This window comes from Molothrus ater, chromosome 10 (assembly GCF_012460135.2).
Source record: "Molothrus ater isolate BHLD 08-10-18 breed brown headed cowbird chromosome 10, BPBGC_Mater_1.1, whole genome shotgun sequence".
NCBI classification, from domain to species: domain Eukaryota; kingdom Metazoa; phylum Chordata; class Aves; order Passeriformes; family Icteridae; genus Molothrus; species Molothrus ater.
In genome coordinates this window covers 12,301,445-12,323,174 of record NC_050487.2, presented here as the reverse complement: position 1 = coordinate 12,323,174, position 21,730 = coordinate 12,301,445, and the positions used below count along the sequence as shown (strand labels likewise).

At 41.2% G+C, this 21,730-nt stretch overlaps 1 protein-coding gene and 1 long non-coding RNA gene across 3 annotated transcripts; both read left to right on the top strand.

The window, feature by feature from the left end:
- The first annotated feature begins 385 nt into the window (after positions 1-385).
- PLSCR5 (phospholipid scramblase family member 5) lies at positions 386-13,786 on the top strand. The gene is made up of 8 exons (XM_036388831.2): positions 386-565; positions 3,117-3,268; positions 7,237-7,279; positions 8,115-8,335; positions 9,277-9,438; positions 10,079-10,240; positions 11,135-11,217; positions 12,880-13,786. The coding sequence occupies exons 1-7, from the start codon at positions 553-555 to the stop codon at positions 11,171-11,173; spliced, it is 792 nt and encodes a 263-aa protein (XP_036244724.1). The 5' UTR covers positions 386-552; the 3' UTR covers positions 11,174-11,217; positions 12,880-13,786.
- A 1,795-nt stretch (positions 13,787-15,581) lies between these two features.
- On the top strand, positions 15,582-18,355 carry LOC118690214 (uncharacterized). 2 transcript variants are annotated; one of them, XR_004980747.1, is made up of 3 exons: positions 15,582-15,797; positions 17,753-17,824; positions 18,172-18,355. It is a non-coding gene; the product is annotated as an uncharacterized LOC118690214 (long non-coding RNA). The 2 variants fall into 2 exon arrangements; XR_004980746.1 differs by having other exon boundaries at positions 17,753-18,355.
- The last annotated feature ends 3,375 nt before the right edge of the window (positions 18,356-21,730 follow it).

The following is a 21,730-nucleotide window of genomic DNA, read 5'->3' as shown; positions in this document are numbered from 1 at the left end:
AATCATAGAATCATAGAGTGACCTGAGTTAGAAGGGACCTTTAAGATGATCTCGTTCCAAACCCCCTGACTTGGACAGGCACAGCTTTCCCTGGACCAGGGGGCTCAGAGCTGGCTTTAAACACTTCTGGGGATGAGCTATCCACAACTTCATTGGCTCCTCTGTCTTTACCGGATAGCCTGAAGAAGTGGAGACACAAACACTGAACTAAAAGCAGAATCTTTATATTCTCAGAATAACCACAGACATCATAAAGCAGGATTTTGGTTCTAAGGTGCTCGTTTAGGCGGTGGGCACGCTGCAGCTTTGTCTCTGAGTGCTGGCTGAGCTCTTTTCCCTCTCTCCCCAGCACGGATGGGTGCAGGGTCCGGGCGCTCCCCCCGCGGCCGCGCAGCGCTCGGTGCCGCTCCCGCCGCGCTCTGCCAGCGATAGCCTGGACACAGACACCCTCTGAAGTCCTGTGCATGCTGTGAGCCCTGTTTTATTTGCTGCAACAAGAAAAGCCCTTTCTTTTAACCCGGCTTCCTTTGAAGAAGTAACTCAGGAAGCTTCATGGCCTCTCAAGGTAAGTGCATCTGTAGTCTATATTTTTAGATCGTGTTTACAGAAAACCACAGTCTTGTGCCTTTCCAGCAATCAGCAGTCTGATGTAATGAGGGTTTCAGGATAAAACCACATCAGTCAAAGCACAGTTGTTTTGTCTTCCTTTAATTTTTCAGCATCCAGCATGCAAGAGGCTCCTAAGGAGACTAAAATCTATAGTAGGATGTTATTTGAATAAAATATATTACAAAATGTTAGCCTCTGCATTCAGTCAGAAAATTTAGTCTTGGTATCTTGGTGCTTAAATCTGTTGGTACAGAATGCCTGGCAAGGGTGGGTACTGAGCCAAGGGTGTCACTATTTTTGCACACTTCTTCCCTATTTCACTTCGAAAATAGCATTCAAAACTGGCCAGAGACCTGACAACCCCCCCTATGAAGAATAATAACTGAAGAATAACCGAATTTAATCAGAATACTCCTCTTTGGGCGTGTCTGTCACGTACTGACTTCAGCAGTAGCCATTGATTACTCAGAGCAATGGGCAAACGTGCAGCATTTGATCTAAGCAGCCTTCACAATTCATTTTCTCCAGGTTTGCAAATGCTTCATCTAAGCAGAAAGATACAAATCTTTTTCTCTTGAGTGCAACTCCATGGAGGTCATTCTGTAGGCATGTGCAGAGGCATGTGTTGGCCCTGGGAGTTTCAGCAAAAGTCTCACTATGTTTGCCAAATGTTTATCCCTCCTTCTTTCCCTGAAACACTCAAGCCATTCTGCATTAGAACACTAAAAGGTACACAGGAGCAGGCAGGTTTTGCAGCCTTGTTTTACTCTTGCAATATAGAGTTTTTTGTTTTAAATTTTGTTTAGCTTTAGCCATTTAAGAGAAATGTGGTTTTGCATATTTTTCCTGTACATCAGTTAGGAAAAATGGTTAAATAGTAATGGTGTGGAATATGGTTTTTAGTATGAAGAAACTGACAATTCACCTCTTTCAGGAATATGCGACTCTACAAATTATGTTTGTACAGAATACTCACTGTATCATATGGTAACTTTTAAGGTTCTCCATGCTAGCAATGAAATGGGAATCATACACAAAAATAGACAAAGTGTCAGACTAGCTCATATTGTCATTAATATTTAATGTATTTACTGTTTGGTTTTTGTATAGCTTAAAATTTGACAGGTAGAACTGCAATTTGTTGTCTTTTTTCCCTCTTTATTATTCAAGAATAACACTTACACTGGGCTACTTCGTGGCATTTCATGTAACAACAAGAGTTACGGCAGTAACAGAACCCTGTGAGGTAAAATGATGCAGAAGAGGATATAAAATATTTATTACCCAGTTATACATTTTTAAAAGCCAGCAACAAATTCAAAGGGGTTACTTCTTCCTGTGGTCTCAGACTTTGAAAGATAGCAGTGGCTGCAAAGACAAATTAAGATCAAAATATGATTGAATGATGAATCTTTCACAGCGAGTTCAAATAATACTAAAAGATCTCATTTAAACGCACAATAGCAAAAAGAGATTCAGACTTAGAGCCAAAATTCCTTCTGGACCTCAAATCCCATTGTGTCTAAGTATTGTCACATGTGATAAAAACGATCATTTTGGGGACTGCTTTCCTGCCAAATCACAGGGGCTCAGCTCAATACAAGGATTTGCCATTTGGATGGGGAGAGCTTCCGTTTGCTCCTCCTGGTTCCTGCAGAACCAGTGTTGCTGAAGGCCAAGGAACAGTGTACCTGGAAAAACTAGCAGGAATTTTTTGGCAGCCCAGTGGTTAAGGTGCTCCCTGTGCTGTGGGAGAAGGTGCCTGTGCCTGTGGAGCAGAGTGCATTTACAGGTGCCTCTGGCAGTAAATGCTCTCATTGCCTTCACAGCCCTGGCCAAGGTCACCATCACTGTGCCCTAAAGGACTTCTTGTGGTAGCAAACCAGAAAACCCAGCATAATGATGTCTGATCCATTCATTAAGATAATAATGAATAATACACTATAAGAGGCTGTGTAGACTTTGATATCAGGGTTGTAATATCCAGCTTGGGGAATCTGAGATCCCTGGGAAGGTTATCTCTAATTAAGAGAAATTATGGGTGCCCTCAGGATGCTGGGAAGCATCTTGCTGGGAGCCAGCCCTCAACAGCTCAGGACACACTGGCCCATGGGGCAGCTCACAGGGAGCAGGGCTGGGCAGCCTGTGCTGAGGGCTTCTGGCCACCCTGAGTGCGAGTCCAGGCCAGCTCCAGCCTTGCCACACAGGCTCTGTGCTCACCAGCTGTCAGAGCAGATCAGGTGCCCTCCAAAACCACAACTCCTGATTTAACTTCATCTGCAGTGATTCCTCTTTGCAGTGATTCCTCTTTGCATATCCCAAGGCAGCTTTATAATCAGTGCTCGATGTGTTGGACAATCAGGAGATTCCTTTTGGGTCCTGACCTGAAGTACTGATACAATCACATACAGAATGATGTTAGTGTTCCAGCTTTGATCCAAGAAGCTCCTAGCTATTCCTTGGTCCTGATATTTCTGCATTTTTTCTCTTTTTTTTTTTTTCTGCAGAATCTCAGGGACAAACCAAACTAATCTTTAAGGATTACCTCCCTGGTTCTTCTGACACTCCTCAGCAGAATACGCCTGTTGAACCAACAAGTCTCTGGAAGCAAGCATCACACACTCATAATTTGCCACCTGGTCTGGAGTACCTGAACCAGGTCCTGAATCTTTCTGACTGTTAGAATTGTTATGTTTTCCTTTTATGTTGCTTTGATACCCTGGGGGTTGAGGTTGTTTGGGTTTTTCCTCTTGGGGGCAGGGTAGGTTGAGATGGAGAGGCTTTTTTTGTTGTTTGATATTACTATGAGATAAGGAACATAGGAGAAAGAAGCTTGCCATTCATTTTATAGAAATTAGATGAGCATAAGTCTGAGTGGATGCAAACTGACATTAACTCTGTGTGAGGAAGAAAGTGATAATACCTGAGAGAGGAAAATGCTTGAAAATGGAGGCAGAGAAGTGGATCATAGGTGGGGAAGAAAAATGAATGCTTAACTCTTCTCCATCCTACTGCTAAACATGTGGCTGTCCCTTTTGCTCTGGGAAATCTCTCAGCTCCTGGAGCTCAGAGCACTGATGGTCTGCAGCTCTGCTCCACTCTTACATGCTGAGTAAGGTGTCACATGCCCTGTGCCAGGCCCCCAGCATAGTCAGATCATGATTCTGATACACCTCTGCTGTGTTTGCATTTTGGTGATGCTGGGAAATGTTTACTTCACTCAAGATATGTATTTTAGGCACACATTTCTGCTAGTTTTGTATAGAAGCAGAAATTGAATGTATTTTATATTTGGAGCTAAGTTACCTAGATAGTAATGAAATGGAGAACTCTTCAGAAGCAGTCTTTCATGTGGAGTGATGAGTTTCATTTCAAGATGCCTGAGCACAAAATGATATGTGTTGTCAATTACACAAGCATTTGCTTACAGACTGTGGAAGCTACATTTTTTTAGTCTAAAAGAGATTGTGCTAGTCAGTACTTGGCAAGTAACATATTCAGGCTCCTGTATGAACATAAATTGCACTTCAGATTTACCCAGACAGGGCAGGCAAGCAAATACTGTCACTCCATTTTATAGAAGCTTTGCATCTGATGTTAAGACAAAGGAGCAGGTCACTCTCAGAGCTACAGCTGGAACTGAAGACCTCATTCATGCCTGTTCTTGGCCTGTGCTGCAGCCCTTGCTAAGGATTCTCAGTTTTCTCTGCAGTCTGAAAAGCGGGAAGCGTGTGTGCAGTGCTGCTGGCTGGCATGTTCCCACAGCTCGAGTTTCCATGTGCTGCAGAACCTTTTGGTGTGTGATGCTGGAGCCACACTGGCCCTGTGGCTAATGAAAGGGGCTCCTTCAGGATGGATGGAGGATAGATGGAGGATAGGATGGAGGATAGGATAAAGGAGGTCCCACCAGCAGGGCTGCCTGCAGAATGCATGCGGGATTCACAGCTGCAGGTGTAATCCCTTTGGATTTATCCTCATGGACTAAGAGATTTTCACAGAATTAAATGCTTGAATGAAGATGTTTCTAGCAGAACTTGGAAATTATTTATGCTACTGGGAAGATTTCTAAAAGACTGTGTTTCATTCTGGTGCTGTGTGCATTGGGGAAAAGAGGGTCCAAACTCTTGGAAACAGGCACAGAGAGGTGCTACTGGAAGTGCACAGGGAGCAGAGAACCTTCTTTAAAACAAGACTCCATCTGTTTTATCTGTAGACTGAAAACAGCAGTATTGGAGAGGGAACTGTACTGGGTGCCTAGGAGAGTAAACAAACTGTGGGAAAGAGACATATTTGATCTATAGAATTTCGTTACTAGAAGAAAGATTATATAGAGAGTGGTTGTGAATAAATACAGAATAACAAATAGAAATTACGTTCTCCAGCAGGATTGGGCAAGAGAACTGGATAGATTTGAGAAAGCTGAATGTATTTCTCAATAAGACCATGACATATTTGATTGTGATGCAAGAATCCAAATTTAGTCAGTCTCAGAGAGATCCCTACAATCTTATTCTAAATAGCAACAAATTATTCTAAATTGGATGAGAGGAAAGGAAAATGTATGTCCTGTAGGTAAAGGCCAGCCAGCAACATTCCACTCTGCAGATCCACACCCAGAGTGAGTACAGGTGAAGGAATCATTCTGATTCTTGAGGTGCACCAGAGAAGGGCAAAAAACTGCTTCTGCCTCAGCAAACACATCAGCTTTCTATGACGCTTTAATAACTTCCTACAGAAAAAAGTTACCTAAACTTCATTACTGTCTTCCAGATTACAGCCATAGCTCAAAGAGTAGTTCAGTGACCATAACAAAAATCAAATGAGCTTTTTCCCACAGCAGGAATAGACAGGTAAAACCTTGGAGAAGAATGTTTTGAGTATTTCAACTGCATGTTGTGCCACCACTCAGGTTTAACTACTTTTGTAAAAAGCTTCTTTGTTTAGACTTGGTTAGACTGATTAGATGTAAATTTGATGCCCACAGAAGTGAATACTGAGAATTAGCTGTGTATAAGGAATTTTAACATATCTGAGCTGAAGGGGACCAGACCCTTGTTAAGCCAAAGGGCTTTGAGTGCTTTCAAATGCAAGTGCAGAATTCCCTCAATCCACAAGTGCCCCAATAAAATGCAGCAGAATAACTGCCCTGCAGAAACCAGTGAAAGTCAAAACTGGGATTACAAGTGCTACTGCTGTGTTGTCTCAACATTGTTTATACATTGTGCACAGCAAACCAATCGACCAAAATCACTCAAAGCTTTTAACAATTCAGGGTCATTAGTTTTCTTTTCCCTGTGAAAGACTACATGGGAAAAAGAAATCCATGTTAAAATAAATACTAAAATATTAAAATAGCTCTACCATCTTTAACTTTTTTTATTGTCTTTCCATCAGCAGAGCCCTTCCCATGAGCTCCAAGAGCTCTCTCATGAGACCCAAACAACAAACAGCAAAGATTCTTGGGAGAATATTTTTACGTCTAAATATTTTTTATTATTTCAATTACTGGCATGCACATTTCCGAGATTAATGAAAGGGATTAAGAAGTTCCTCCTTTTCCCAGCTTCTCCTTGCAGCCTGAACTAGCTGCAGGAGCTGACTAGAAGTGACAAATGTCTGCAACAGTTTGAGTATGTACCAGGCAAGATTTATCAAATTTAAAATATCCAGGCTCTGGAGAGCTGTGCCATGCTGGTCTCAGAAGGTCGCTGTGTGCTGTGTGTCTGCAGCTGTGAGTAACGACAAAACCCTGTGCCAAGCGTTTCTTCATCAGGAGTTTACAGAAAAATTACTGAAAAGAGATTGGTAAAGCCTAAAACTGTCACATAAAACAGGCATAAAAAGTCACATAAAACTGAAAGGTAGACTGGAATTAAGTCTTGCTGGTTTTATAATGCTAACAACTGTTCTCCACGAAAGAATAATGTTGGAGGGACGATAAGCACAGCAAAGCTAGGTATCATGGCAAGCAGTTTTTCTCCTGCATTTGTAACCAGCTCGTGGTTACAAAGATATTTGTAAAAGACATTTTTAGCCAGCTGAGTGTTTCATTGTTGTTTTGCTCATTCTGGCACTCTGGCATGACCATTGGCCAGATTCGGGGTGCAGGGCTTGTGTTCCTGAGATCAGAGCGTTAAAGCTGGCTTGTGCCATCGTTGGCATCCCCTGCCTGCCCTGCTGGGCTGCTCCAGCAAGGTCCTTTGGGATGTGGCCACTGCACATTTTGACCCTGAGCCCAGGATCATTCACTCCTGCGCTGCCATGGTGCCCAGCACCAGCCTTGGGTTTGGGGTGAGGAACTTCCCCTCTGACAAGGAGAGCAACGGGAGCAAGAGTGAATTCTGCTTTCTGTTTCTTTTGTCTGCCTTATTCCCCCAGTGAGGATTATTTTTCTTTAAGCGTGTGGGTGAATTACAAGGCCACAGCACCTAATGTCACATTCCTCAGCTATAATTTCATAGTGAAGTCCAAAGTGTGACTTGAGATATCCTTCAGGCACAAAACCTATGCACCTGTGTAAGGAAAGAAATCTTAATCACAGGAAGATGAGCAATAAAAATAGACATGGGACCATTAGTGGCTCCAGACCTATCCAAGACCCACCATCTTGTTTATTTTTTTAAGCAGCTGGACCAGATAATTATTCATCAGCAAGTGGATCTTCTGGAAGGTATGGTGCAATCCTTGTCACCCTTTAGCAGTGCTGGTACATGGGTGTCCCCAAAAGCCATCCAAGTCTTGCCCCCAGCTCACTGAAGTGACTGTGAACCCTCCTGCTGCCCTGTGTCAGGCTGTTATGCAGTGATAGGGTGGGGAAGGCTCACTTTATTGTTTGCCTGTTCTGCAGCAAACCACTGAGGGATGACTAGTCTCTACAAATGTCCCAAATTCTCTCCCTCAGACACTTCCCTCTCAGTGTTGTTAAAGCTTAACCCTCTTTCAATGGAAACATTTATCTAACAATAAGTAACATACTACGAGAAACAAGGCAAAGAGAGAAACGAAGGACAGAAAACATAAAATTAAGCAAAAGATTTTATAATTATTTAGTTTCTCAGAATTTCAAAGTAATGAACAAGTATTAAATACTGTAAAATTTTACTTCCAGTAAAATACTGTAGAATGTATTTCTCCCATTCAGAATGGTTTTGGCCTGATTCTCAAATAACCTTTTCACTGAGGTGGGGTAGTCTCAGGATGTTACTTTTCACAGATGATAAACCCAGAAAAAGCCCATACCAAAAACTCAGGATCTGAATTCTCTGTTGCGATACGTACTTTAGTGTACAGCAAATCAAACTCTGAATTAATTCCTTCAAAATACAGACCTGGCATTATTATTTCCCTGTATATTTTCTTTGTGTTGCTACTTCAAAACAATTTAAAAAAAATCTTTGTCATAGACTTCTAAAATAAATGCTCATATATATATACACACTAACATTATACTAAAGTAATAACAAAGATTATGTTAAGTTAACATTCTGCTTGTTTTGCTTTATTAGCCATACTTGGCACAGAGACCTCCAGCAAATACGAGATAAAGAACCCCTTGGGACAGAGAGTTTACTTTGCAGTGGAAGAGAACGGCTGCTTTGACCGCAAGCTGTGCGCGCCCCTCCGGGCCTTCACCATCAGCATCGCGGATAACGCCGGCCGCGAGGTGATCCGCGTCATCCGGCCCCTGAGGTGCACCAGCTGCTGCTTCCCCTGCTTCCTGCAGGAGGTGAGGGGATCCCCGATGCCCTCTGTCCCAGCATCTCGCTGGGCAGCTCCTCCAGGGTGGCAGGGAGCAATTCAGGAATTCACAGCCCCCTATGGGTGGACACAACTCTTGATGATTGAGTTCTGTTCCCTCCCTTCCTCCATCCTCCCTTCCATGGGACCTAGCTCTGCCTCCTCCCTTCCATGGGACCTGGCTTTGCTGACATCCCACACAAAGCTTTGGTGTCTGGTGATGTCTCTCCAGTCAGGTGACACCCCAAGATGCTCCTTGCACTGACACAGGCAGAGATCACCCACTGAACTCCAGGAGGGGGAAGGATGGAAACTGTGCAAGGCCACTGGGGTCTGGGGGTGGGACTTGGAAGCAGATCTCTGAGGAGGCTGAGCCTTCGCTCCATGCATCTGCCTCTTCAGGGCCACGTATCTCTGGGAAATGGCAGAACATGGAAGTAAGCTGCTTGGAGTGAAAAATGCAAATCCCATAGAGCATCAGGTCTTTCCTCTGTATTTTTTGACTCTCCTTTATTCAGACATCTTTCTTGTGTTATGAAAATGGTTTACAGGTTAGCTCATCCACTTACCTTCTTAGCACTTATCCTTGACAGGATTTTTAAAGAAAAAGTCCTTTGGTAATACAACTACTTAAAATAAGCTTCTAGGATACTGTCTGAATACAATTCATTTTTTCCCAGCTCATAGCTTTTATAAAGTCTTATTGTATGTAACATGTTGGTTTCTGGTGCAGCTTTTGAGTTTCGTATTGTCCACTGTATTTAACAATACCGTTAGACAGTTCTGCAATATCCAGTTCCATGTTTGGTAAAACGATGTTACTGTATTCAGTAGATAAATATCTTGTCATTATATAAACAATACACTATCATGGAAAAATATATTAAGATACAATCAGCTAAAACGTTTTTTGTTTTCTTTGTTTGCTAGTTAGAAGTTCAGTCCCCACCAGGTACAGTAGCTGGGTATGTTGTACAGAACTGGGACCCTTTTCTGCCAAAGTTCACCATACAGAATGAAAGTAAAGAAGATGTGCTAAAAATAATTGGCCCATATGCAACCTGTGGCTGTTTTGAAGATGTTGACTTTGAGGTATGTTTTGTACAAGTGTTAACAATTTAAAAGTTTTACTACTTTGAATAAATTTCTCAGGTGAGAGGGAGAATCTGAGATACTTGAAGAAACCCTGAACAGAGTTTTCTGATGTGAACAAAGTGCTTTGCTTTAGTTAAGAACCATAAAGGAATTTTTGGGTTTATCAACTTATTAACTCATTAGCCAAATTAGAAGACTCCAGTGGGTATTGTCTGAAATTTCAGTATACTGTAAGAAACATGTGAATTACTGCATGATTAAGAACATGCCTGACCCTGAGAGGACAGTGGTCCACAGCAGTGGGGCTAGGAGAATATAAAAAACAGGAGAGAGAAAAAAACCCCACAACTCTGTGAAAGAAAGGCATAACTGTCATAAACTTTCAAGATTGCTTTCTCCCACTTTTTGTCCGCTCTAAAGATGCTGATATTTCCAAACTTGAGACCCTTTCTTGCGTGCTACTCGTAAAGGGAAATTTGACACTAATAGAACATCGCAGCAATAACAATAAAAGGAGAACCTGACAACTATAGCATACTCAGCATGTCAGGACACAGTCATTAATTCTGTGGAGATGTCATCAGTGTGCACTTGATTTGTTTACATTTATGTCTGTTCCTGTTTTTCCTTTGTGCAGGTAAAAACTCTGAATGAGATGACAACGATCGGCAAAATTTCCAAGTATTGGTCTGGATTTGTCAACAACGTCTTCACCAACACCGCCAACTTCGGGATCCAGGTTCCTGTGGATCTCGACGTGAGGATCAAGGCAGTCATGATTGGTGCTTGTTTCCTCATTGTAAGTGTGCAGGTGGATGGGCAGGTCTATAGAGCTGTGCAGACCAGGGCCAAAGGGGCCCTTGCTGTCAGCTGAGAACTACAAAAATGAAAATGCATTGGAAAACCAAATCCAGTACCTATAAGATAAATTAACTAAAACATTTTAATTTTTATGTCAGCTGTTTTTTTTTAATGTTCCTAAATTTTTGTTTATTAAACAGTTTAAATAGTATTACACATGCAGTTCAATATTTTGTATGGCAGGATCTAATCTCAACATACATGTCAAACCTACCAAACTCCCCCAAACCCTTTATTGTGTTTGAACAAGTGTATGAACCAAAAAAAAAAAGTTATATTGTTTCTGATGGTAATTTCAAACCAATTCAACGATTCTGTTGAGTGTTGTATGTAAGACCTTCAGGTCACATGAAAATTCCTACAAAAATTCTCTTGTGAAGATAACCATAAGAACCATATGAGAAGTGCTAGGGGTAAATATTCAGTGCTAGGGGTAAATATGAAGTTAAGATGCATGTTTTCTAGAATTAGAAATTGATATTTGCTGTGTAGCTCTTTTGCCAATGTAATTGTATTAACATGAAATGGTTTCAAATGATCTGTGATACTTACATCAGAGACAACCAAAATGATAATACTATTTAAATTATTCAATGAAAAGTGTTTGCTTTAAAATTCCAACAACAAATCAGAAATTTTGCTTTTAGTAGGATAGAAATGACAGTTAAGATTTTGGATTGCCCCCTCCAAAACTGTTTCTCAGTGGCAGCGATGAAAAGTGATTGACTAATATAAATACTTTATGTAACAAAAGCTTGCAAGTAAGACTTTTGATAGTAATTTTTGCGTTTTTGTGCCTTCCATATCTAATGCATAGTTTGTTTATTTGTAGGACTTAATGTTCTTTGAAAACTCTTTGGATGGATTATAACAAGATGACAGAAACAATGAAATATGCAGAATGTGTTTCAGTAGGTAAAAATGAACATAAATTTATCTTCTTGCTTTGAAGGCTTATACATTTCTAATTCTTTTTCATTTTCTTCCAGAAATCGCTTGAGCTTTGGACATGATTTTGAACTGCAAAAATCCTTGTTCCTTATAGGAAAAGACAGGGAGCTAATGATGATGTTTATTAAAAGATGTCTCATGTAAATAATAATTTCCCACTTATATTTTTTATGTGTAATAGCTAAACACATACTTTTCACACAGAGCACTGTTGCTTTGGAACAGTGCTATTCTCTTCTTTCTCTTTTGATGTTCCTGTATGGGAAATCATGAAAGATTAGATGAAGGCTTGCAGCATCACTGATGAAAGTCTAAGTTTAGAGAAGCCTTTGATGTTTTGCAGGTGCTGGTACCAGTTTCTAACCACATGAGGGTGTGTTCTGGGGCTTTTGCTTTTTTATAATTTTAGAAGTAATTTTCTGATTTGTTATTTAATTAATAGTAGCAAACTGATTTGAAAGTAACAAATATAAAGACATACCCGATGGGAAGTTGAAGTTGTTATCTGTTTCAGTGAGTTGGAAGAATGGAAGTTACGTTTGCTAGTAAATTAATTTTGTGACAAAGATTGTTTTAATGAGTGGCAGCCAGAAATTAGACTTCCAGCCCTAGACTTGGGAATATAAATTCTACTCTGAAAATCTGGTCTTCCACTATTTGCACTGAAGGCAGGCCATAGATAAAGTTTGAGTGATGGTCCTCTGTGTGCTGGAGGCTCACAAATCACTTCCCTTTGTACCAGCCAGGGTTAAGGAGCCTTGCTGCCATCTGCTCAAGGCTTTTCTGAAAAGGTTTGTTGCTCTTTGTAATATCTGATGGCTGATAATTTTTCATTCAGACTTGCCTGAGGCCATCCTAGAATAGAATTATTCTTTTCCTTTGGCAAGCTCAGGTATTTTCTGTGATGACTGGGCAGAAGGAGCTTTTCACAGTTCAGCAGTTTCACATGGGTCTTCATTTCTGCAACCACACCTCAGTGTTCCCAAACAGTTCCACCAACTTTTGCTAATACAAGCTTCCTTTGTAGGAATGATATATATGCAAGACATAAACAGATTTTTTTTGCTGTTGTTGCAAATTGTTTGCTGTATCAACTTGCTTATGCCTCTGAAAATCTCTCTTCAAGAAGCAAACCAGTAGCATAAAATATTGGTGGCAAACCCAATTGCTCTCACAGTCACCAGTCAAGTTTCTAAGGGCAACGTTTTACAAATCACTAGAAATGCTGGAATTTTTTTTTTTTTTTTAGTGTCAACCAGTAATTCAATTCTTGAAAACAACCAACACATCAACGGAAAGAGAGGAGATAATGAATAATTCATAAAAATGAAAAAGAGCTAAATTTATCAGGTGATTACTTCTCAACAAATATTTAGACTAATTTTAAATTAATGTTCATGGATATGAATTCAAACACAGTGAAGTCAGGAAGTTGCAACTAACGTTCCCATAGTGAAATTAACTCAGGAATGCTTATAGATTTAAACAGTATGTTTTAGATTATATACCACACTTAGGTATTTATACAGATTTACATATGTCTTGAAAATAATTGTGGTTAACAAGCTCTGACAATCATCATTATCTGTTAACCATTTCACTTCTGGCTCTTGCTGTGACTCATAGCAGTCGCAATCAGGCTGCACGAATTGGGAGCTCGCAGGGAACCTCTGCTGCCACCTTTCCCGGGAGGAAGCGCCCTGTGAGCTTCGTGGGCCAGAGGCTCCCTCGTGTGGAAATTCCGGAATTTGCAGAGGAATACGGCATTTGCAGAGGAATACGGGATTTGCAGCGGAACACAGGATGCTTTTTGCTGTTCTCACACTGGTGCCGTTCTGTCAAATGCAGCTCCCACATGCCTGAATGTAGACTGAGAAAAAGAACCAGATTATTTTTTTTGTCTCTTTAAATCCCTTTGCCATTTTAGACAGAAGTCACTGTTACTGTAGCCATAATCTTGGCTCTGGTGCCCTGTTACTGAGCTGTGTGTGGCTGAACACTCGACTGAATTCATTGCCTTAAGCTGAGCAGGATCCCCACCTATCTTCCAGTTTTCCCCTGAAACTTCCAGTCCTCTTCTGGCCCCTAACAAGCCAAAGATGTCTCTAAGCAAATGTGTCCAGCCTCATTGAAGTCAACACCAAATAAGGTTTTATTTACCCACAGGGCTGAATTTGGCTGTGAGCACCCATGTATATACCTTGTAGGTAAGCAATATGTGCATATAATTTACAGTTAATTCCAACCAGATGATAACATGGGATTTCTCACACTTAGTGACTTTGTTGCTGCGTTTTGTGTTAATTCAAAGGCTTTTTGCTGTTAATGTGTATGTATATGAGTATGTTTGAATGCCTCTGTTTACACTCAGGGGCAGCTTCTGGGACATACAAGAACAGGCTCATCCCCTGGATAAAACAAGCAGTGGGGCTGGGACAGCTCTTGGTGCTTAGAGCTCTCTCAGCAGGCTGCTTGACCTCTGTGCCACCCTTCAGCATCCTGGTGGAGATTCAGTGCCACTGCCAGTGCTTTTCCAGCTGGGAGATCACTCCTCTGAACTACAGCTGCCACACAGGGCAGGTATCCACCCTCAGCATGGATTCTGCATGCTGTTGCTAAAGAAGAGCTCATGTGTTTTAAGGTCTTAACAACCTGTAGCTCTAACTAATTACTCTTTCTTATGAATAGCAGTGTGTTTCACATGATGGGAGCTACATATGCTCACTGTTCACAATTCCCAGTTCCCCCACGGGCTAGGAGTGGGTCCCAAAGGAGAATTCAGAATCTCCCAAAGGGTCACAATGTTTTTCTAAAGCAAACTCATGTCCTGGATATCATCTAGAAAGAAACGTGATTGCTCTAAAGAAACAGAAATTTTACCTTATCCAGCCAAGCAAATATTTCTGATCAGTAGCCAAACGGTAAATCTGTGTAGTTCACACTCCGTGTGTTCAGTAGATGGCAGCAACAGCTCATTATGACAGTATTTAGCTTTTCACACATCATCCTTTTTTCACCTAGGATGCTGATGGAAGTTCAAGATACCCTTTAACCTCTAATTAAATTCTGCTCTTAACTGAAGGATTTCATTTTCTCTGTCTGATATGAAACCTTTGCCACACAATACTGGATTATCTTTCCTGCCTGCATTTACAGCTGAACTATTAGTTATTTTATGAGATCTGGTCAGGGCATGGGCAGAATACTGTCTACCACAAAGTGAGCTCCTCTGGTCAGTACCCAACCTAGTCTTTTGCACCTGGAGCATGTCTCCAGCTTCTGCAGGTGGGCAGAGGAGAAGCCCAGCCCCAGGACACTCCCCATCTGCAGAAACAGAAGGTGCCATGTGTAAAGGAGAGTGCTGTGTGGTGCTGTACCTAGAAAAGTGGAAGGTTTCTATGGGAAAAAGTCATGTCATGGTGGTCTGTCACTGTGTGCTGGGGCAGAGGGGGGGAAATCCACTGTAGTGCCACAAACCCAGGTGGCACCAGCACGTGGGGAGAAGTTGGTTTGCCCGTGGGAAGATCAGACACTTCCTGTAAGGGAGTGAAGACACAGAGTTGCTGTAAGTTCTGAGATTCTTTGGTTGTCTGATAATTTGGTGGATGCAAAAGTACTTCTCTTCATAGACTTTGCTGGCTGTATTAAAAAAATATTTTTGTGTCAATTTGGTTATTTGTTGGATTAGACAAACTGAGAAATGATCCAAAATGGACATTTTCTAATAGAGTTGTCTAAATGAAGCTGTTTTGGGAAAAAAAAAAAAAAAAACAAACAAAAAACAAAAGAAATTTCCTCCTTCTGACCCTCAGTTGTTGTATTGGTTTCTTTTAAATTAGAATGGTATGTTCTGTGTTAGAATCATAAATCCTAGTTTAATTCAACTCAAGGTGAGTATTGAAGGAAAAATTACCTGCAAGTCATTTCATCCTTGATGTGCTTTTCCACTTTAAGATACTCATTTGAAGGATTTGTTTTTCTCTGTTCCAGTCACATTAGGTAAGTGCTCTATTTACACTTCTGGTGTTTTGTATAGAAAACCCATACACAGCAACAACCAAACCATGAAACATCCTGCAAGCTTCTGTTACAGACATTGCTCTGTGAGAAACACCTGTTTCTATCTAGAAATGACCATGGGCATTTTCTCTTTCTACCCCCTCCAGATCATAGAACCACAGAATGGTTTGGATTGGAAGAAACCTTAAAGATTACTGAGTTCCACCTCCCTGCCATGGGCAGGGACACTTTTCACTAGACCACGTTGCCCAAGGCCCTAAAGGAAATATGTGTCAAGGTCCAGTATTGCACAAAAGTCTTTTCAGTGCATGTGTCAAGGTCCAGTATTGCTGCAAAAGTCTTTTCTTAGTCATCTATGGATTGCTTGCAGAACCTTGGGTACATTTTGGACATTATGACTGTATTAATTTTCTATCCACGTGTCTTTTAAGCAGGTGTCATGCTAATGCCCATTTATACCAACAAGAACTGAGAAAGGAAATGCAGCCTGGGATCAGAGCAAGGATTGCTACTAGAAATACCTTGTATGTTTCACACTTTTCTAGAATTCAAGAGAAAGTTTTGAGCATTTTTTTAATATTTCTTCTGGGCTCCCTGAAGAACCCAAAGTGTCAAAATCCTGTTTTATTTAAAAGAGAAAAGGTCCTATTAACTATGCAAATCCAGGGGAGATATTTTGGCTATTATGTGTAGGACAGTGTGCTGAGTGTATAGGACAGGATTAAGAAAAGATTTTAAAAAAACAATTTGTAATTAATTAATAATGCAGAGAACTTTCTGTGATAAGCTGAGAGAGTTGGGGTTGTTATGGCACCTTTCAGTACCTAAAGTTGCTACATGAAAGTTGGAGAGGGACTTTTGGCAAGGGTGTGTAGTGACAAGACAAGGGGGGATGGTTTTAAATGGGAAAAGAGGAGGTTTACATTAGATACAAGGAAGAAATTCTTTATTGTGAGGTGGTAAAACTCTGTCACAGGTGGCCCAGAGAAGCTGTGGCTGCCCCATCTGTGGAAGTGTCCAATGCCAAGCTGGATGGGGCAGCCTGGGATAGTGGAAGGTGACCTTGCCCATGGCAGGGGATTGGAACAAGATGAAATTTAAGTCCATTGCAAACCAAACCTTTGTAGAATTTGTTTATTTAATCTCCTCTCCTATCTCTAGTTCCAAATAATTGTAGATTAAGGCTCAGAACACCTGGGTAGAGACCCACAAGGAGTGCATTGTTTAGCCTTTGGCGTTGCCCAGGACTGGGTTGCCAAACACTGTGCTTGGAACCCTTGAAAATAAGACTAATATACAAATATTATGGTTTGAAAGTCAAAGAACTTTAAAAAATATTAGTATTTAAACCAAGAAACTCCTTAGAGTTTGGACAGTTTTAAATCTTTGATTCTGAAATGTTTTCACTTAAGTAAGCCTACCATATGAGAGCAGCATCACTTCAATGCTCTGAAAATGCAACAGTTGAGACAAAAACAAGTTTAGCAGAAGCTAGGACAAGTGGGTCATTACTTAAATGAACAATTTGGTAAATAAATTAATTAAATGGCTCCCTATTAGGAAGAGTTTTATGTCTGCTTTTATCGCTTTCAGACTCTCAAGGGCCTGATACAAAATGAAATAAAAACTCACAGAAGAGTGAAATACCACCAAGAATTAGGGTGTGCAGTCTATTTCACCCTCCGGGACACGGTGGATATTGCCCTTGCAGAGTCAGTCAGTGCAGACCCATAGTTTGATCACTTCCCTTTCCTAATTGAGCCTAACAGAAGATCAAAGGTATTCTTTTCCTTTTTGCTGATCTGCAAGATGGGTCATTAAATGTCTTTTGTCTAGGGTGGATGCTCATTCAGTATTCATCATTGTGATACCATAACCAGTTCTTGCACTGTTACAAACACAAGGCATGTGGGGCTCTGTCCTTGCTGCTGAGGAAAAAGGTTAACGGGTGCATTTTCTCCTGTTTTACTCAATAATGACAAACAGTGAGGGAGGAGATGATGTGAAAGTTTCAGAGCAATAAAATAAGGACCAGAGATCCTTAAATCTCGGCAGGGCAGTGGAGAGAAGCCCTTGTGCAAACAGGCAGGTGTGTCATTGGCAAATACTTTGTTCAATAAGGGCACAGGAGCAGCAATTGATATGCCAAGATCATCTGTGCCAGCAGGAGTGGCACCCAAATAAAGCCATGTGCATGTGATCCACAAAAACTTCTGTAAGATGAAACTGTTTGCTTTTAGCTGCAGTGATTGGAGCCAGTGGGACCAGGTGTTCTGTTCAAGATTTGTGTTTTATCAACAGGTGAACTTCCCTCCTCCACTAAGTTTATACTTTGGACTTCCATACAACCTGCTATTGTCATAAAGAGGTGTGGTTTTATGGCTGGGGCATAAAAAAGATACATGAATGGCCCAACTAACACACTCATTTGAAGCAGCCCCATAAAATGGTTTATCTTGACTCTTATGGTCTTTTGCAGTTCTCTCCTGCCAGGTCTGTGTTTGACTGGTTCCATTGACAGGAGGTTTTAGCTGAGCTGTCACCACCCAGGGTAAGACCCTTGGCCCTGTCAAATGGGAAGGGTAAACGGTTGTGGAGCTTCAGAAGAGGAGAAGTCTGATGGAAACAAATCCCTGCAAAATCAGGGTAACATGAGCTAAGGAAAGAGTATGGGAACAAAAATTAGCAGGGGTTGGAGGAGGACACAAAGAGAATAAGATATTTCTAAGAGTAGATTAATGTTTTCAATCAGAAGTGAAGTCTAATACAGTCTTTACAAATACATTCTCGGTGGAAAAGAATTATGGATCTTTGCTAAAAGTAAGCTTGGTGATCCTGCTTGGTGTAGTCATAATTCTTTACTGCATTGCTGATCTGTTCTTTTTTCTTGTACTTCAGGAATGTAACTGATAAGAGATGATTAAGAGAGAAAAAATGTTTAAGAAAATCTGCAGAGATGCAAAATGCTTCATGCAGCATTGATGTGCTGAGCACCATATGTATTTATTACTACAAATATGTATTAGCTTTCTTGGTGAATTTTTTAATCTAAAATCATTATAATAAACTGAAATAGAAGCCATTCCTGAAGCAGATACATCATTGTAGAGGTACTAAAAAAAAACAAGTCTCAGATTCCTCTCTTTTCCCATGATGTCCCAGAAAGTAAATTTTTTAAATAGCTTTGTTCAGTGTCTAATTTATAAAGCAAATATATCATCTTAACTGCAGTCATGGTTGAGGTAGTAGGGTTTAGAGTTCCAGCACCTCAGTGAAGCATTAAAACCACAGGGTTTTGATGAAAGCCTGATAAAACAAATGTTAGGGTTTGGATCAGGTCATAAGGCCTTCTGTCAGATGAGTCCAGTGCAACTGTAGACAGCTCTAACAGCAAATATTTTATATTATTAGTTCAGAGAGAATAACTAGAAATGGTGTAAAACATTGTAAAGCCATAGAGAATGCTGATTAATGCTAATATAGATCTAATTGGGCAGAAATCACATGCTCTGAAATTCTGGGAAAGATCACTGGAGGAGAATCATATAGAATAATTGTAAGTACCAGTGTGAAAAAGACTTCAATTTTGAAAACCTGCTTCAGGAACATACTGGTTCCAGAAACTTGCAGAGCCTGCCTGCACAGGCTTTGTAGCCCCCCCCCATCCCATCCAGCTGGCAGGAGCTGCAAGTGCAGGCTGTGGGACCTCTCGGAATCAGGGGCAGTGTGGGTCCTGCAGCAGTGCAGAAGCAGCTGGGCAGGGCTGGCTGGAGGTGGGTCCCCTCTGGCAGCACACAGCACAGCTGTCACAGCTGGAAGGGAGGCACCAGCCTGGCCAGGAGTTCCCTCCCATCAGCACAGGCAGTGTGGATGTGCTGCTGCTGCCCTGCCAGCAGGGACGTGGTTGAAGGGAGAGGAGAAGAGAGGAGAGGGCATCTGTAACAACCTGGTCAGTAACAACCAGCAGCTCAATTACACTAAAGAATTGAATCAGAGATTGGATGGCAAATACAATTTATAATACTGCATGATACAGCAACCAGGGAGAAAAAACCTTCTGGGCTGGGAGTAACAAATCTGGCAAACTTGATTTAGGAAATAATAGGACTAAATGTGAACCTCCTGAAAGCTGTGCTCAGGATTTCTGGGAAGTGGCTCTGGACTGAGCATAGGGCCCACTGCCTTGATGAGCAATTTCTTCATGTGTGATTATTCCACATCCCAGGTAATCAGTGTGAGGAAAGAGTTTACAGTACCTGACATGGGTGACTAGGTCTTAATAGTGAACAGGATTTATATTTGATTTAAATATTTTCCATTTTCCTTTTCCTACGTTTTCTCCTCTCCAGCTTCCAAACCTCCTGAAATCCCCCAGCTGTCTGTGTAAGAAGCAGTGCTTGGTGCTGGGCTTCCTCAATTTTCATTCCTAATTGAGCTGTAAATTCACCTCATAAACTCTTACAGATCTAGTGGTCCTACATTTACAACTTTTTAATTATCTTCTTAATTAACAGAAGCCTCAATGTCCCAGTACATTTTTGTCAGATGAGGCTGTTATGAAACACATTAACTTGGACTTCACTGGTTTTAAAAACATCCTTCCCTCAGCCTGGTTCTGTGTATCAGCATTGCTCCATTTGTCCTCCTGTTGATAAAAGTGCTTGGGCTGAGTGCTGCATTACATTCTTTGCTGTGCTCAGAGAGGTGTGACTGGTGAGCAGGGGCTCCAGAGGATGGGCAAAGGGAGCAGAGGGACTCCTGCCCTGGAGCCAGAGGCACCCTGTGCACCATGGCAGAGGGCTGCTGCTTACAGGCTTCCTTGCTTTATCTTCATTTTCAAAGGGGAGTGTCAGCTCAAGGCCTGTGGTGTCCTGCCATGACTGCTTTATACAATTCCAGTTCCACAGTGGTGCAGGAATGTTGGCCCTAGAGCAGTTTGGCCAGTGAATCCCACCCACACTTGGTATGTGCTTGTGAGAAAAGGCATTGGAGGGAGGGAAAGTTCAAGGACCACTAACATCTCACTGCTGCTGTATGATTCAGTTTTGCCTGCATCAGTGCCTAAATGAAAGAATTCGGCTTCCTTTCTCCCCCAGAAACCACAAAGATAACTGAGCAGCCTGGTAGTTCAGAGTGCCAGCTTTGACATACAGAGCAGGATGTCTGCCCAGGATGGGATTGTCCTGACTTGATTTTTTGGTGTATTTCATTAATTAAGCTGGAATTATTTATACTTTTTAGGAACAAAACCATGCCTAGGAAAATGTTCCCTCTAAGTACCTGCTTGCAGTAGCAATATCCCTTTAGCAGAAAACAGGATTTACACAAGCTGCATTTTAAACTGTTGGTACCACAGCTAATCCCAAATGCTGTAAACTGTAATGGCCTATTTCTTTATATTGAGTTGCTCTTTTCCTCCCAATATCCCATTTTCCAACTGCAAAGCAGCTTATGCTGGTTCATCTACAGCGCTGACGTTCAAAACCTTGCATGACTGGCAGCAGTGAAACTTTATTTAGCTCCCTTCTGAGGCTGAGAAAGAAACTGCTGTGGCACAAAAACATGTAGTAGCAAAACCAAGTGTGTGGTACTGCTTCCATTGTTGTTCAGTTGTTGCTTTCCCCTTGTGTTGGAGTACCTTGAGGAAGGACTGATGGTGATGGCTGACAGCTCTCTGCGGGAATTGCTTTTCCCCTGTGAGTGATCATTACAATTGTTAGTGACAGCACAGGGGGACCTGCTGCTCCCCAGGATACATAAAAATATAAGGGATGCTAGTTTATGTGGTTTGGAATTCATAACTGTTCACTGATGTTATCTGGATGCTGAATTAACTAAACCATTACAACACTAAACCCATTTTCACCCAGTTTCCCTCTCAAAGGAAAACCTAACCCTGACTGCAGGCTTGATGACTGGCTTGACATTGTTAAATGAAATCAAGTAAGTGAAACAGGCCTGTTTGCAATTTCTCAATTACAAATCTTTAATACAGAGATGATGTGTTAGCTGCTTCTTCTGGCTTCATGGATGTATATTTTATTAAATTAGTGAAGGCCTAACTACCAAGACAAAAGAAGACCTGCACTGAGATTCAGGGGATGTCAGATGCCTATCAAATGTTAGCAGGATGGAATCCATTTCCCCAGTTCCACATCAAAGAAATAGTAATAGTGACACTAATACCAAGAATAGCAATTTATGTACTTTTTTAAATGCTTGGATTTAAACTGCCTTTTACTGCATGTACATCCTGTCTGTCACACTGGTGGTGTGCTCATGGTAGATTCATCATGCAGTGTTGAAATGTAGATTTTGCCTATTGGAAACATTACATTATTTGCCTACCTATTTGCTTTCAAAACCACTACTACTTTGGATGTAAAAGGTACTATAAATGGAAAAAAAGGAAAATAACTTACTGGTTCTGGAGAAGATTCCTTAAATGTGAATAGTT

Excerpts from the sequence above, each read along its gene's own strand:
- PLSCR5 (XM_036388831.2), top strand. Across the intron at positions 3,269-7,236 it reads GTCTGGAGTACCTGAACCAG|CTGGACCAGATAATTATTCA; the intron begins GTCCTGAATCTT and ends TTTTTTAAGCAG. Across the intron at positions 8,336-9,276 it reads TCCCCTGCTTCCTGCAGGAG|TTAGAAGTTCAGTCCCCACC; the intron begins GTGAGGGGATCC and ends TTTGTTTGCTAG.